This window comes from Crotalus tigris, unplaced genomic scaffold (genome assembly GCF_016545835.1).
Source record: "Crotalus tigris isolate CLP2741 ecotype Arizona unplaced genomic scaffold, ASM1654583v1 scf7180000019977.17477, whole genome shotgun sequence".
NCBI lineage: Eukaryota > Metazoa > Chordata > Lepidosauria > Squamata > Viperidae > Crotalus > Crotalus tigris.
The window spans coordinates 1-17,477 of NW_024097803.1; the positions used below are offsets into that span (position 1 = coordinate 1).

At 42.9% G+C, this 17,477-nt stretch overlaps 1 protein-coding gene across 1 annotated transcript; it reads left to right on the forward strand.

Moving 5' to 3' along the window:
* Nucleotides 1–174: 174 nt before the first annotated feature.
* Nucleotides 175–6,152, forward strand: LOC120318033 (coatomer subunit beta-like; the record flags this gene model as incomplete). Its single annotated transcript, XM_039365225.1, has 6 exons — nt 175–294; nt 416–523; nt 646–792; nt 2,154–2,299; nt 4,322–4,418; nt 5,970–6,152. Coding segments are annotated over 6 exons (783 nt in total), but the record flags the coding sequence as incomplete, so codon positions are not given.
* Between the last annotated feature and the right edge of the window lie 11,325 nt (nt 6,153–17,477).

A 17,477-nucleotide genomic window follows, 5' to 3' on the forward strand; every position in this document is an offset into this window, starting at 1 on the left:
AAAAGTGGGTTTAAATGTTCACAGATATAATATAGACTTCCTAATTTTTCCACTTTTACAAGTTGTAGTAGTTGCTTAAATGATTGCATTTTATTGATTTATTTTTTAACTTTTTTCATCTGGATCACAAAAGGATAGCATTTTAAATACTTTAATTCTGTCTTGTAACTTAAGGCAGCAGCTCAGTGCTATATTGACCTGATTATTAAAGAAAGTGACAACAATGTGAAACTGATTGTTCTGGATCGCTTGATTGAACTCAAGGATCACCCTTCCCATGAAAGAGTACTACAAGTAAGTACAATAAACTACATTTGTCTCCCTAAATTTAAAGTAATTAATTCTGTACAAAATTTCACTGAATTTTCTCAGGCTGATTCATGAATGCCTATGAATGAAATGTCGTTTATTTCAGGATTTGGTTATGGACATACTGAGAGTTTTAAGTACTCCTGATCTGGAAGTTCGCAAAAAGACATTACAATTGGCACTTGATCTTGTATCTTCCAGAAATGTAGAAGAGGTAAAATAAAATGTTACTCTACCAATATACTTGGAAATATATAGACTCTTATTTTAATGCTGTAAAATTAATATTGTACAGAATTGCATAATACACAATTAATAGTATTGTTTTGTCACTAGTTGGTGATTGTTTTGAAGAAAGAAGTCATTAAAACAAATAATGTGACTGAACACGAAGACACTGATAAATACAGACAGTTGCTTGTTCGGACTTTACATTCTTGTAGTGTTCGGTTCCCAGAAATGGCTGCAAATGTCATTCCTGTGGTATGTAAATCAACTTTGTTTTCATTGCTCTGCAATAGTTGTTATTGTTAACTTACGGGGTTATCAGCTTACTTTAGACAAAATCATTATTCATCCCTAATTCACATTTCCTTTACATTGCTTCCTTAATTAACTGTTTATCTTTGAGACCCGTGTTACTTACATAGTATTTCTTTATTTGAGAAGTAATGTTTAGTCACTATCCAGTGCCTAGTGCTTGCTGCATCCAGCCCCAGAATTGGTTTAATTGGTGAGTTTAATTTGTAGATTTTTTTTTAATAATAACTTTTCATTTCATTGAAAATAGTGGAGAACAGTCACCTTTTGACTTTAGCCAGATTTAGTCAAAAAGCTGATCCAAAAGTAGGCAAGCTAGATTCTGGGTCCAGAGTTACTTCTAACCCAATCTTAACCTCTTATACCATTCTCATTTACTTTCATTGGGGTTAGGAAAATTCTGTATTCATTTTTCTGAGCTGAATGTTAAAGAACTGAGCTTTACAATGTTATTAACAATCAGCTTGCTAGATTCATGCTAGTTAATCTACTTTTCAAACTCTGATCTCTAGTTTTCTAGATTAAAATGGGATTGAATAGTTTGTAGTTCAGCCTGGCAAGGCTGTTCTCTCTCCCTCCCTCCCTCCCTCCCTCCCTCCCTCCCTCCCTTCCCCTCCTCTCTCTCTCTCTCTCTCTCTCTCTCTCTCTCTCTCTCTCTCTCTCTCATACATACACACACACACACTATATTTCTTTTTATGGAATTGTATTAAGAATTTTCTGTTTACAGAAATATGTCACTTTCATTTAAGTGTTCATAATTTAGCTTTACTGGGTCATGACCTACATTCCAGGCAAATCTATTTCATGTATGTTATATTGATTAAAAAATGAACTGTGCCACAGCTATTATCATTTAGATACACATCTTTTGCTAAGCTGAAGGCCATCCATTCTGCATTCCCTATCTACATATTAAGATATCTCTAATTTATTAGTGGAATGTACTAAGGTGCTAATAAATCATACCCAAATGCCTTTTGTCATGTAAATTGTCATGTCAAAAACAGTTGAACATAAATGCTTTTAAACTGGCAGTCTTTCCCATTCTTAACCTTGCATTTGCCAAAACTTAAGCAATTAATCTTTTGTGTCATCCCATGATTTTACACAATAGTCCAGGCAAAGATGTAAGATATTAAATCACCAAATTCCATAAGATTTCAGTAGTGTTTAATTTAATGTGGGGGGAGTTGGTGCTGGCATACATAGTCGGGTACCATCTTGCTGTATCTGGTATTAGCCAGTGGTACAGTAGTTTGTTCCAAATTTTGTAGTGCTCATGTTCATACTTACCCTTCTAGTTGATGGAGTTCTTAAGTGACTACAATGAAGCGGCAGCTGCAGATGTGTTGGAGTTTGTGCGTGAAGCTATTCAGCGTTTTGATAATCTCAGGCTGCTAATTGTAGAGAAAATGTTGGACGTCTTCCATGCAATTAAGTCTGTCAAGTAAGTTTAAGATCTGCCTTGAAAATTCACTAACTGAATTTCAGTGTGGATTACTTTTAAGACTTTGTGTTTGTAATACCGTCAGCACCGCTGAAAGAATCCATATACAAATGACTTTGGATACGTTTCTTGCAGTAGGAATGGATTTTTATTGCTGAAGATTTATTTTTTCTCTGGATGCATTTAAAATTCCATTTTGATGTGTACATAAAACTTGCCAGATCTAAATATGATCCTTAAAGAAACCTGCATTGCAGTTCTCTTAATGCCTACTGAAAATATCTCATTGTGTTTACTTGGCTGTGTTCCCAGGATTGTAGCCTTTGTTACATCACTTTTATCATAGAATTGCATTAAATACTTTCTTAAAGCAATCTGAAGCACAGGTGACTGTTTCTAAGTAAAATATGTGTAGATTAACTTTCAAGGATTTTCAAGTTTCATTCTTTTGTGTAAACTGGCCCATTTCTAGCCCACAGAATTTTTACAAAGGCAATGTCCAATAGGGCATTTAAAAATATATTTATATCTATCTATATCTATATCTATCTATATATCTATGTATATGTGAGTGAAATCCAGTAATTTATATATTCTGTTTCAAGAAGAATATGAAGCCTAATTAATAAACTATAATTTGTATTAAAGGTCCCTCAAAGGTGCAGTGGTATATATCAGGGGTAGGCAACCTTGGCTCTTTTATGACTCATGGACTTCAACTCCCAGAATTCCTGAGCCAGCATAGAATTCCAGGAATTGAAGTCTACGAGTCATAAAAGAGCCAAGGTTGCCTACCCATGGTATATATTGTACATGTACTGAGAGAAGGTCTCAGACAATTTGTCAGAATACTTGTTAGGACTGTGCTATCAGTTAATTTTTGTGGTTAGTTGCAGAAAGTCCATTCCTGCGACATTTCCTCTCCTACCTGTCAAAATCGTCTCTGCACTGGCAGCCCTCCCTTTGGAGTGCTTTCTTTTACTTAGACCCAAGCATCCATCTGTGACTTTCACGCAACTCACTGTATTGGTAGAAAGAAGTTTGGTGACAGGGAGAAATCGAGAAGAAGAGTTATTTTGCTGATCTTCTGCTTTTTCTGTACATACTTGACGCTCACGCTTGATAATCGGTGGAGTAGAAAAGGGCATTTCTTGAAAGGAACCTGCACCCATCTTTAAATTTATGATTTACTTTCTTTGATCTGGGATAAGTTGGTGGCTCTGTGTAAATTCTTTACAAAAAGAATTCTCATAAATAACCTGGCTGACTATAGGTAGTCCTCGCCTTACAACCATTCCTTTGAAGTTACAAGGGTGTGACTTAGGACCGTTTTTCACATGGCCATTGCAGCATTCATCCACGGTCATGTGATCAGAATTTGGATGCTTGGTAACTGACATGTATTTATGATGGTTGCAATGTCCCCGAGTCATGTGAACGTTTTTTGCAGCCTTGACAAGAAAAATCAATGGAAAGTCAGATTCTCTTAATATTAAAATATTAAAGAGCCGTGGTGGCGCAGTGGTTAGAATGCAGTATTGCAGCTAATTTTGCTGACTGCCAACTGCCAGCAGTTCGGCAGTTTGATCGTGACTGGCTTAACCTTGACTCAGCCTTCCGTCCTTCCAAAGTCGATAAAATGAGGACCCAGATTGTTGGAGGCCATAGGCCAGTGTTTCCCAAACTTGACAATTTTAAGGCATGAGGACTTCAACTCCCAGAATTCCACAGCCAGCAACGCTGGCTGTGGAATTCTGGGAGTTGAAGTCCACATGCCTTAAAATTGTCAAGTTTGGGAAACACTGCCATAGGCTGACTCTGTAAAACTGCTTATAAAGGGCTGTAAAGCATTACAAAGCGGTATGTAAGTCTTATTGCTGTTCCTTTGCTGACTTAAAAATTGCAGTGATTCACTTAACAACTGTGGCAAGAAAAGTCACTTAACAACTGTCTTGCCTAGTAACAGAAATTTGGTCAATTTAGGATTACCTGTAGTTTGGTTTATTTTGCTTTGCTTTACAGAATTTATCGGGGAGCACTTTGGATCCTTGGCGAATACTGCAGCACAAAGGAAGATATACAGAGCGTAATGACAGAGGTCCGTAGATCATTGGGAGAGGTATGTGTTTGCATTTTTGTCAATTGGAAATATTTTCCCAAGTTGATATACAGTATTTTAGAGGGAAAACATAGTCTTTGAAAAATCCTATCGAATCTTGAAACTGGTTCTTCATTTCTTGAGGATGCATTTAGGAATTCTTTAAATGAAAACCTATGTAATAGTATCCACAATTTCTGATAGAGTAACTGAACAGAGTTTCATTACGTTGAAGTAATTGATCATTTCATTGATGGGTCATGAAACTAATGGCAACCTTTTGATAGAAATTTAATTAATATGGGCCTTCTTATAAAAAGGATTGATTAACTGGGAGGCATTTGTGATAATGGAGTGTATCTGCCAACCTTCAGCTCCCAGTGGAAACAATTCTTTTCTGCCCTCATTTTAATTGAGAATCCTCAAAAGCAGTATTGGGGAAATATAGAGCAAAGACAACTTCCATCTTTGCAAAGCAACTCAGATAACATTGAGTTTATAGATTTAAAAGAAATTCAGAAAATTCTAATGATATCCAAGATCAAATCCAAATTGTCCTTCTCCCAAAATCTTTTGATCAAACAGTTTTGTGTAATAATGAAAAGATAACTTTACCTTGAATGAAATAAATCTACATAAGTCTACAAATATTGCAATCTTGTAAATACTAATAGGAACAGAAGCAATACTCTGCTAGATTGGATCCCTGTCCTAAATACTCCAGCAGTCTATTCTTACAGTGGCCAAACAACTGCACAAGGAAGCTCATTAGTCTTCCAGCAGATGGTCTTCACTGCCATGAAGACTGATAGCCATCGGTCCCCATGACTACCACAAACTTGCTCTTTTGAATCCAAGTTGGAATTTACAACCATTTGTTATTGCAAAATACATAATGCATACAGCAGGAGTAAGATTATTAGTAATGAAATCTCCTAAGCTTATAACCTATTTCCCATCTTTTTATTGTAATGTATTTATCCTACTGCTTGAAATACCTTTATTACAGCTAGAAGTCAAATGTAAACAAAACATACATATGTACGTATGCATATGTGTGCGTATACACACTTTATGTATTTGTACGTACATGTGCATGCTTGGATCAGTTTTGACTCCTTATAAGAAAAGATGGATGGTATATTTGAAAGCACAAAATTGAGCAATCTGGATCTAGGTATATGTAGGGGTGTGGGTCTATACATATGTTGTACATAGTATGTTTTAGGTCTGTGTCATGTATGTGTTTCATTTTGAGAGCAGGCAACTAAATTTCATTTTTGATGTGTGCCGTTGTGCCCACAGTAAAAAAATGACAATAAAGGTTTATCTATCTATCTGTCTATCTATCTATCTATCTATCTATCTATCTATCTATCTATCTATCTATCTATCATCTTACTCAGACAAAAGAAGCAAACCAAATACATGTTGGAACCACAAGGAAAGCTCTAGTCAATTCAGATTGAGTAGCTTCAAGAATATTAAGCCCGAAAAGACAAGGAGTGAGAGTAGGAGAGCAAGTTTGTATTTTTAACAACTTTACTCCTACTGCTCCTTTTTTACGTTCAGATCCCGATAGTAGAATCTGAAATCAAGAAAGAAGCTGGCGAGCTGAAACCTGAGGAGGAAATCACCGTGGGTCCTGTCCAAAAGCTGGTAACTGAAATGGGAACTTATGCTACACAGAGTGCCCTTAGTAGCTCCAGACCTGCCAAAAAGGAAGAAGAAAGGTGATTAAGTTTTTGCTGTTCTTAGAATGATTTGTACAAACATACATATATGTTTTTTCTTATAATTGCACAAATTGCTGAATGTGATTTTTATTTTTATCTTTCATAATATCTCTTTGGTACTTTTTTTGAATTTCTGGTTTGGACTTCAGAATGTAATGATAATAATTTATTATAATAACAGTTATTTGAAAGGACTGCAATATATATATATATATATATATATATATATATATATATATACACATATACATATACATATACATATACATATATATATATATGATTAAAAAGGTTAAAAATATGAACCCTGGGAATATTCATAGTGAAGATATAAAATGAACACCAGGGTAATAAAAACTGTAAAAGTTTTTAATAAATTAAAACTATAAAAGTTTTAAAAAGCGCCAAGCTTTCGCCGTCACCTGCCGGCATCCTCAGGGCTGGCGCGCCAGAGAATGAGAAGGTCTTTTTATAGGCGTGTCGAGGTCTGCGCCCGGCTCCTCGATCTTGTCATCGGGCCTAATTGGTTCAGCTGTGTGCAATTAACCTGTACTTCTTTTCTCTTTTTGGTTGCATTTTTATCTTCATCCATCTCCAACTCTCCCAACTCCGAATTAACTAGATGGCAATTCCAGTTATTTCGGTTGCCTTTATATTCTAACCTCCCCTCAGGCTCAGGTGGTAGTGCACATTCTACAGTCCTTTCTCCACCATATCTTGTCCGGTTGTTACTTCTAGGATCGCGTTCATTTCCGGTCTCAATACTTTCGTTTTTAATGTGTCCGTCATCCTGATGATCTCGTAAATTGCCACGGGTCCGGTGCAGCGTGGGGGGGGTGTTCCGCAAGGTGGAGGGATCGTCTCTTGTCCGTTATCATGCCCAGCTGTCTTGCGCGTGTCCTACTCCGAGTACTCGGTCCAGGGGGTATGTGCATAGCGGTCAAGCCGCGTCCCTCCTGGTTGCAGCGCTCTTCCTCAGTTCTCCCCTTTTTTACATTATTAAAAGCATTCGCGTGTATTCTATGGGAGTCCTCAGGATCGTCAGATAGGGGGTGTAACGGCTCGATCGTCCGCACCTTGCCGCTCTCCGATCTTCCCTCCTCCTCCATAGCGGCGTGCGAGAGTTCTTCATCAACCACCTCCCGGGGTTTGTCTTCATTAGAGCTGATCGTTCCGGCTGCATGGGGGGTTCTTCTCCTCCTTTCCGGACCAGCCATGATGTTTCTTTTGATGTATGGGCAGGCCGTTGCATTTAGCGATTCACCCGCACTTCCACCTGTCGTATCTTCCCTCGTCTCCTCTTTACTGTCAGGGGACCGGATCTTGGTTTTTATCACCCCCCTAATCCTCTGGGATTGCAGCAGTCTCACGGGGGTGGTCGGAGTATCTCGTGATTGCTTTCCTTCCTCCAAATTGCACATGGTTTGTTGGATAGTTCGGGTGCTGCCCAAGTTATTGGGCCATCGAAGGCGTTGCCGCTGATTATTGGCACTCCATGATCTTAAGGCCAAATAGGACGGACATAGGTCAATATGCCTGTTAATGGACTTACTGTCCGAGAGCCATGCCTCTCTAAGAAGGCGGCCCCCTTTGGTACTATCATTTGCCAATACACTGACGCCACTAAAATTAAACCTGTGGCCCAGATCCACCGTGTGGGCCCATATTTGGGAGTGACAATCCCTCCTTCTCACTGCCAATTCGTGCTCATGGACCCTGGTCTTAATGCGTTTAGCAGTCTCCCCAATATAATTGCATTGGCAGTCCATACAGTCAATCCTATAGACGGCTGCCGATCTTTCGATGCTGGGGAGCGGGTCCTTAGGGCGCATTATTGACGCCCGCAGTGTTTGGTTGGGTCTATGGGCCACCTGTATTTTATATGGTGCCAGGATCCTAGCTGTGGCTTCTGATACATTATGGATATAGGGGAGGGCAATGCGTGTGGTGGCTTGAGGCATGGATTCTTGAGATGCAGGGTTACTCTGGAGTCCAGGTGGTTTCCTGAACTGGTTAATAAGTTTTACCGGGTAGCCGTTACGTCTACATATTTGGAAGAGGTGGTTTCTCTCTTCCTTTTTAGCTCTGACGGTGCTGCAATGTGTCTCCACACGTTTGAATAGCGTCCTGACACAACTGGCTTTATGGGCCATCGGATGATTGCTCCCAAAGTGGAGAATCCTGTCAGTACATGTTGGTTTTCGGTATACCCTGGTGGCTAGACAGCCATCCACCTGGCGCTGCACTAATACATCCAAAAATGCCAAATTGCCCTGATCTTCCTCCTCCATGGTGAATTGGATGTCCGGGTATACCGAATTCAGGACGCCCATAAAGTCAGTTTTGTGTCGTTTCTTAATGACCGCAAACGTATCGTCCACATAGCGGGCCCAAAATTTTGGTCGATGCTGGGCCATCGCTATGTGTTCTAGCTGTTGGAGTACCATCTCTGCAACCACACTGGAGATCGGCGACCCCATAGGTGTTCCTTTGATTTGCTCATATATAACACCCTGAAAGGTGAAATAGGTGTTAAGGCATATTTCCATCAGCTTTACAAGGTCCTCCGTTTGAAGGGAGTCCTGATGTTGCCCATGGTCTCCTTGATTAAGCCGGTCTCTTAGGACCGCAACCGCAAGTTCTTGCGGGATGGAAGTGAATAGGGAAACTACATCAAAGGAGACCATGAGCTCATCCTCTTCCACCTTCAGGGTTTTAATTCTGTTGAGGAATTCTTCTGCAGATCTTACGGTGGTGTCGCTGTTACTTGCCAAGTGGCCAATGCGTACGCTCAGCCACTTGGCAAGTTCAGAGATGGGGGTACCCCTAAATGCTACAATGGGGCGGAGGGGGACATTGGGCTTATGTATCTTAGGTAAGCCATAAAATCTGGCGAGTGCTGAGTCACCAGGGCGGATCTTTCTTAACACTTCTTCCCCTATCCTCCCCTTACGTTTTAGGTCATCCAGGAGCTTGTTAGTACGGTTTCTCAATGTGGTGGAGGGATCTTTACTAACCACTCTATAGGCAGCACCGTCTTGGAGTAAATCCAATGCCTTTCTTACATATGCCTCTTTGTCTAAAACAACAGTTGCCCTCCCCTTATCGGCTGGGAGGATGACAATGATGTCATCTTTTCTAAGTTGGCTTAGAGCCACCCTTTCCTCTGCCGATAACATTTGTTGGCGTCTGTGGCTCATGATTAGGCTCGTGACCTGTTGCCTGATTATATTCTTGGCTTCTTCTCCTGTCCCAGTGTGGTGTAGGGCGGGCTCTAATGCTGCCACAAAATCCAGTGTGTCCGCATCATTAAGGTTGTGTCCTATATCTCGTTGCAACACGGATAATTGCGGCTGGCTCAGCACCCTTGAGGATAAATTGTGCACCACCCCCGGTAAATTGTTATTACAAGACTCACGTAATAAATTCAGCCTTTTTAGAAACGTTCTTGTCATATGCTGAGTCACCCGGGCCATGACTTGCCGGATATGTTGGTTTAGCATCCTAAAATGCTGGTGGTTTAATTCTATACTGCAAGAGTCTCGATAGCCTTGAATATACCTCTTTAAGTTGACTATTCTTCTGTGTTGGTCATTAATTAACGCGTATAATGTGCGTCGTTGGAATTGACGGACGGCTTGCCAGCATTCCAGGGAGTCCACGGTTGGTTTTCTTCTTAACGAGTTCGGTATTAGGTTCTCCTTGATGCAGCGATGAAGGAACGCCAGCTTACAATAATTAGTTGAGACACGCCGTGCTGTCCTTTCCCATTTTCTGGCTCTGAGCAAAGCTGCTCTACTATATATACGATTAAAAAGGTTAAAAATATGAACCCTGGGAATATTCATAGTGAAGATATAAAATGAACACCAGGGTAATAAAAACTGTAAAATTTTTTAATAAATTAAAACTATAAAAGTTTTAAAAAGCGCCAAGCTTTCGCCGTCACCTGCCGGCATCCTCAGGGCTGGCGCGCCAGAGAATGAGAAGGTCTTTTTATAGGCGTGTCGAGGTCTGCGCCCGGCTCCTCGATCTTGTCATCGGGCCTAATTGGTTCAGCTGTGTGCAATTAACCTGTACTTCTTTTCTCTTTTTGGTTGCATTTTTATCTTCATCCGTCTCCAACTCTCCCAACTCCGAATTAGCTAGATGGCAATTCCAGTTATTTCGGTTGCCTTTATATTCTAACCTCCCCTCAGGCTCAGGTGGTAGTGCACATTCTACATTCCTTTCTCCACCATATCTTGTCCGGTTGTTACTTCTAGGATCGCGTTCATTTCCGGTCTCAATACTTTCGTTTTTAATGTGTCCGTCATCCTGATGATCTCGTAAATTGCCACGGGTCCGGTGCAGCGTGGGGGGGTGTTCCGCAAGGTGGAGGGATCGTCTCTTGTCCGTTATCATGCCCAGCTGTCTTGCGCGTGTCCTACTCCGAGTACTTGGTCCAGGGGGTGTGTGCACAGCGGTCAAGCCGCGTCCCTCCTGGTTGCAGCGCTCTTCCTCAGTTCTCCCCTTTTTTACGTTATTAAAAGCATTCGCGTGTATTCTATGGGAGTCCTCAGGATCGTCAGGTAGGGGGTGTAACGGCTCGATCTTCCGCACCTTGCCGCTCTCCGATCTTCCCTCCTCCTCCATAGCGGCGTGCGAGAGTTCTTCATCAACCACCTCCCGTGGTTTGTCTTCATTAGAGCTGATCGTTCCGGCTGCATGGGGGGTTCTTCTCCTCCTTTCCGGACCAGCCATGATGTTTCTTTTGATGTATGGGCAGGCCGTTGCGTTTAGCGATTCACCCGCACTTCCACCTGTCGTATCTTCCCTCGTCTCCTCTTTACTGTCAGGGGTCCGGATCTTGGTTTTTATCACCCCCCTAATCCTCTGGGATTGCAGCAGTCTCACGGGGGTGGTCGAGTATCTCGCGATTGCTTTCCTTCCTCCAAATTGCACATGGTTTGTTGGATAGTTCGGGTGCTGCCCAAGTTGTTATTGGGCCATCGAGGGCGTTGCCGCTGATTATTGGCACTCCATGATCTTAAGGCCAAATAGGACGGACATAGGTCAATATGCCTGTTAATGGACTTACTGTCCGAGAGCCATGCCTCTCTAAGAAGGCGGCCCCCTTTGGTACTATCATTTGCCAATACACTGACGCCACTAAAATTAAACCTGTGGCCCAGATCCACCGTGTGGGCCCATATTTGGGAGTGACAATCCCTCCTTCTCACTGCCAATTCGTGCTCATGGACCCTGGTCTTAATGCGTTTAGCAGTCTCCCCAATATAATTGCATTGGCAGTCCATACAGTCAATCCTATAGACGGCTGCCGATCTTTCGATGCTGGGGAGCGGGTCCTTAGGGCGCATTATTGCCGCCCGCAGTGTTTGGTTGGGTCTATGGGCCACCTGTATTTTATATGGTGCCAGGATCCTAGCTGTGGCTTCTGATACATTATGGATATAGGGGAGGGCAATGCGTGTGGTGGCTTGAGGCATGGATTCTTGAGATGCAGGGTTACTCCGGAGTCCAGGTGGTTTCCTGAACTGGTTAATAAGTTTTACCGGGTAGCCGTTACGTCTACATATTTGGAAGAGGTGGTTTCTCTCTTCCTTTTTAGCTCTGACGGTGCTGCAATGTGTCTCCACACGTTTGAATAGCGTCCTGACACAACTGGCTTTATGGGCCATCGGATGATTGCTCCCAAAGTGGAGAATCCTGTCAGTACATGTTGGTTTTCGGTATACCCTGGTGGCTAGACATCCATCCACCTGGCGCTGCACTAATACATCCAAAAATGCCAAATTGCCCTGATCTTCCTCCTCCATGGTGAATTGGATGTCCGGGTATACCGAATTCAGGACGCCCATAAAGTCAGTTTTGTGTCGTTTCTTAATGACCGCAAACATATCGTCCACATAGCGGGCCCAAAATTTTGGTCGATGCTGGGCCATCGCTATGTGTTCTAGCTGTTGGAGTACCATCTCTGCAACCACACTGGAGATTGGCGACCCCATAGGTGTTCCTTTGATTTGCTCATATATAACACCCTGAAAGGTGAAATAGGTGTTAAGGCATATTTCCATCAGCTTTACAAGGTCCTCCGTTTGAAGGGAGTCCTGATGTTGCCCATGGTCTCCTTGATTAAGCCAGTCTCTTAGGACCGCAACCGCAAGTTCTTGCGGGATGGAAGTGAATAGAGAAACTACATCAAAGGAGACCATGAGCTCATCCTCTTCCACCTTCAGGGTTTTAATTCTGTTGAGGAATTCTTCTGCCGATCTTACGGTGGTGTCGCTGTTACTTGCCAAGTGGCCAATGCGTACGCTCAGCCACTTGGCAAGTTCAGAGATGGGGGTACCCCTAAATGCTACAATGGGGCGGAGGGGGACATTGGGCTTATGTATCTTAGGTAAGCCATAAAATCTGGCGAGTGCTGAGTCACCAGGGCGGATCTTTCTTAACACTTCTTCCCCTATCCTCCCCTTACATTTTAGGTCATCCAGGAGCTTGTTAGTACGGTTTCTCAACGTGGTGGAGGGATCTTTACTAACCACTCTATAGGCAGCACCATCTTGGAGTAAATCCAATGCCTTTCTTACATATGCCTCTTTGTCTAAAACAACAGTTGCCCTCCCCTTATCGGCTGGGAGGATGACAATGGTGTCGTCTTTTCTAAGTTGGCTTAGAGCCACCCTTTCCTCTGCCGATAACATTTGTTGGCGTCTGTGGCTCATGATTAGGCTCGTGACCTGTTGCCTGAATATAATTTTGGGCCCGCTATGTGGACGATATGTTTGCGGTCATTAAGAAACGACACAAAACTGACTTTATGGGCGTCCTGAATTCGGTATACCCGGACATCCAATTCACCATGGAGGAGGAAGATCAGGGCAATTTGGCATTTTTGGATGTATTAGTGCAGCGCCAGGTGGATGGATGTCTAGCCACCAGGGTATACCGAAAACCAACATGTACTGACAGGATTCTCCACTTTGGGAGCAATCATCCGATGGCCCATAAAGCCAGTTGTGTCAGGACGCTATTCAAACGAGTGGAGACACATTGCAGCACCGTCAGAGCTAAAAAGGAAGAGAGAAACCACCTCTTCCAAATATGTAGACGTAACGGCTACCCGGTTAAACTTATTAACCAGTTCAGGAAACCACCTGGACTCCGGAGTAACCCTGCATCTCAAGAATCCATGCCTCAAGCCACCACACGCATTGCCCTCCCCTATATCCATAATGTATCAGAAGCCACAGCTAGGATCCTGGCACCATATAAAATACAGGTGGCCCATAGACCCAACCAAACACTGCGGGCGGCAATAATGCGCCCTAAGGACCCGCTCCCCAGCATCGAAAGATCGGCAGCCGTCTATAGGATTGACTGTATGGACTGCCAATGCAATTATATTGGGGAGACTGCTAAACGCATTAAGACCAGGGTCCATGAGCACGAATTGGCAGTGAGAAGGAGGGATTGTCACTCCCAAATATGGGCCCACACGGTGGATCTGGGCCACAGGTTTAATTTTAGTGGCGTCAGTGTATTGGCAAATGATAGTACCAAAGGGGGCCGCCTTCTTAGAGAGGCATGGCTCTCGGACAGTAAGTCCATTAACAGGCATATTGACCTATGTCCGTCCTATTTGGCCTTAAGATCATGGAGTGCCAATAATCAGCGGCAACGCCCTCGATGGCCCAATAACAACTTGGGCAGCACCCGAACTATCCAACAAACCATGTGCAATTTGGAGGAAGGAAAGCAATCGCGAGATACTCCGACCACCCCCGTGAGACTGCTGCAATCCCAGAGGATTAGGGGGGTGATAAAAACCAAGATCCGGACCCCTGACAGTACAGAGGAGACGAGGGAAGATACGACAGGTGGAAGTGCGGGTGAATCGCTAAACGCAACGGCCTGCCCATACATCAAAAGAAACATCATGGCTGGTCCGGAAAGGAGGAGAAGAACCCCCCATGCAGCCGGAACGATCAGCTCTAATGAAGACAAACCACGGGAGGTGGTTGACGAAGAACTCTCGCACACCGCTATAGAGGAGGAGGGAAGATCGGAGAGCAGCAAGGTGCGGAAGATCGAGCCGTTACACCCCCTACCTGACGATCCTGAGGACTCCCATAGAATACACGCGAATGCTTTTAATAACGTAAAAAAGGGGAGAACTGAGGAAGAGCGCTGCAACCAGGAGGGACGCGGCTTGACCGCTGTGCACACACCCCCTGGACTGAGTACTCGGAGTAGGACACGCGCAAGACAGCTGGGCATGATAACGGACAAGAGACGATCCCTCCACCTTGCGGAACACCCCCCCACGCTGCACCGGACCCGTAGCAATTTACGAGATCATCAGGATGACGGACACATTAAAAACGAAAGTATTGAGACCGGAAATGAACGCGATCCTAAAAGTAACAACCGGATAAGATATGGTGGAGAAAGGAATGTAGAATGTGCACTACCACCTGAGCCTGAGGGGAGGTTAGAATATAAAGGCAACCGAAATAACTGGAATTGCCATCTAGCTAATTCGGAGTTGGGAGAATTGGAGACGGATGAAGATAAAAATGCAACCAAAAAGAGAAAAGAAGTACAGGTTAATTGCACACAGCTGAACCAATTAGGCCCGATGACAAGATCGAGGAGCCGGGCGCAGATCTCGACACACCTATAAAAAGACCTTCTCATTCTCTGGCGCGCCAGCCCTGAGGATGCCGGCAGGTGACGGTGAAAGCTTGGCGCTTTTTAAAACTTTTATAGTTTTAATTTATTAAAAACTTTTACAGTTTTTATTACCCTGGTGTTCATTTTATATCTTCACTATGAATATTCCCAGGGTTCATATTTTTAACCTTTTTAATCATATATATATATATATATATATATATATATATATATATATATATATATATATATTCTGAGGTTTTCGCGGGTGTTTGTATGTAGGACTTTGGTTGTTTGGGCTTTCTCGAACACTTCCAAGACACTTCCAATTTGACGCGGGAGAAAACCCGAACAACCAAAGACCTACATACAAACACCCGCGAAAACCTCAGAAAACAAATATCAAACCTCTACGGGGAGGAAATCCACCATCTGACCAGGACCTATGAAAAACTTGAAGTCCAAAGAGCTTCCATTTTATGTGACCTCTCATTCCTATGCAACTGCCGAGATCAAAATTTAATCCCCACATGTTTCCAACTGAAATTCCACCCCAACTCTGTAGCCACCAAACGCATCCTGAAAAGAACAGAATTGGCCCTAATCAGAAATGAACTTCACACAAAAAGATTCCTCCTAAACCGAATTAACAAAGATCTCCTCACACTTCACCTCAAACTCAGCAACAAGATCCACCTCGCACTTTGGGACAAATCCAAACAACTCGCCGTCTGGAGAGCCGAAGCACAGACCACCCTCAAGACAGACACACACACCAACAAACTCCGAAGACTACAAGAACGCCAGAAACACACCCCTCCTCCCTCACAGCCACACACGAAACAAACAGTGCATAACATCTCAGATAGGATCCTCACCAAAGCTGAAACCAATGTCCTTTCCAAAGGATTCAACTTTGCAGTCGCTCCCAAACACATCCCCACTGAAACCATTATATGTGGAGTTGAAACCAGCCTGACCAAAATCAACCCTGATGACGCTAACAAAATCAGACTCGAAATCACCAACATCCTCTGCACCAGCAAGCCACTTAAAAGCAACTTACCCAACGAGGAACAGACAGCACTACGTAACCTGAAAAAAGACACCAGCATAATAATCCTACCAGCAGACAAGGGCAACGCCACGGTGGTTATGAACACATCTGACTAACAAACCAAATTAACCAACCTACTCCAAGACTCCACATACAAACCCCTAAACACAGATCCCACCACCTACCTGCAAAAAACCACCAGATCTAAAATAAAAGCTTCCCCCATTAGTGAAGAGATACAGCAAAGAATCATTCCCAGACAGAAATCATCCAGATGCCCCAAACTCTATGGTCTCCCCAAGATACACAAAGAAGGAACCCCATTCAGACTTATAGTCAGCTCTATAGGCTCACCTCTACAAAACCTAGCCAAATTTCTCGCCAAACAACCACAGCCCTATGCAGAATCCATCACCTCACACGTAAAAAACTCATTCCAGTTTATAGAGATCATAAAGAAACAAAACTTACAGCCCAGCGACCTACTCGTGAGCTTTGATGTCATATCCCTCTTCACCCAAGTGCCTATCAAAGAAGCCGTGACAGCTATCCAAAACAAATATAACCCCCCCCCCAAACACATCCTAGATCTGACCAACCACTGCCTATCCAACACATACTTCATCTATAATGGACAAAAATACAAACAAATAGAAGGAGCACCCATGGGATCACCCCTCTCACCTGTCACTGCAAACCTCTACATGGAACACTTTGAAACCCAAGCTCTAGAAAAATCTGATCACAAACCCAAACTCTGGCTCAGATACGTAGACGACACCTTCATAATCTGGCCACATGGGAAAGAAAAACTGGACAACTTCCTCACACACCTCAACAGCCTACACCCCAAAATACAGTTTCACCATGGAAACAGAAGCTAACAACCAACTTCCCTTCCAGGATGTCTTAGTCTAGAAGAAATCAAAATGGCTCCCTAGGACCCACCTCTACAGAAAAAACACAGACACAAAACCGCTATCTGCACGCTCTCCTCACACCCCGACTCCAGCACAGATCAACTGCCATAAGCCAGAGACAATCATCGCCAGAACAAAACGCTTTATGCTTGCTGACGAAGCAACACCTTAAAAACTGAACTACAACTCTCTATCAATGTACTAACATCCAAGTGATCCATAGAATAAGATTACAAACCTAATCCAAAAAGAAACCCCCACTAAGACAAAGAACAAGAAAACGGCAAAGCCCTCCTCCCATACATAAAAGGCACCACAGACAGAATCAGTAAGATCCTCCATAAACACAACATCAAAACATCATTCTGCACAAACAGAAAAATATCCACCATCCTTAGAAACCCCAAAGATAAAATTGAATTAGAAAATCAAGGAGTATACGAAATCACATGCACCACTTGTCCCACCACATACATCGGACAAACAAACAGAAGAATAAGTGCACGCATTGAAGAACATAAGAACTCAGTCAAAAAAGAGGAACCAACATCTTCCCTGGTCCAACACTTTAAAGCCACAGGACATGAAATTGACTTTAAAAATACCAGAACCATTGCCAAAAGTGAACATTTTAATAACAGAATAATCAGAGAAGCCATCGAGATAGAAAAACGCCCACACAGCATGA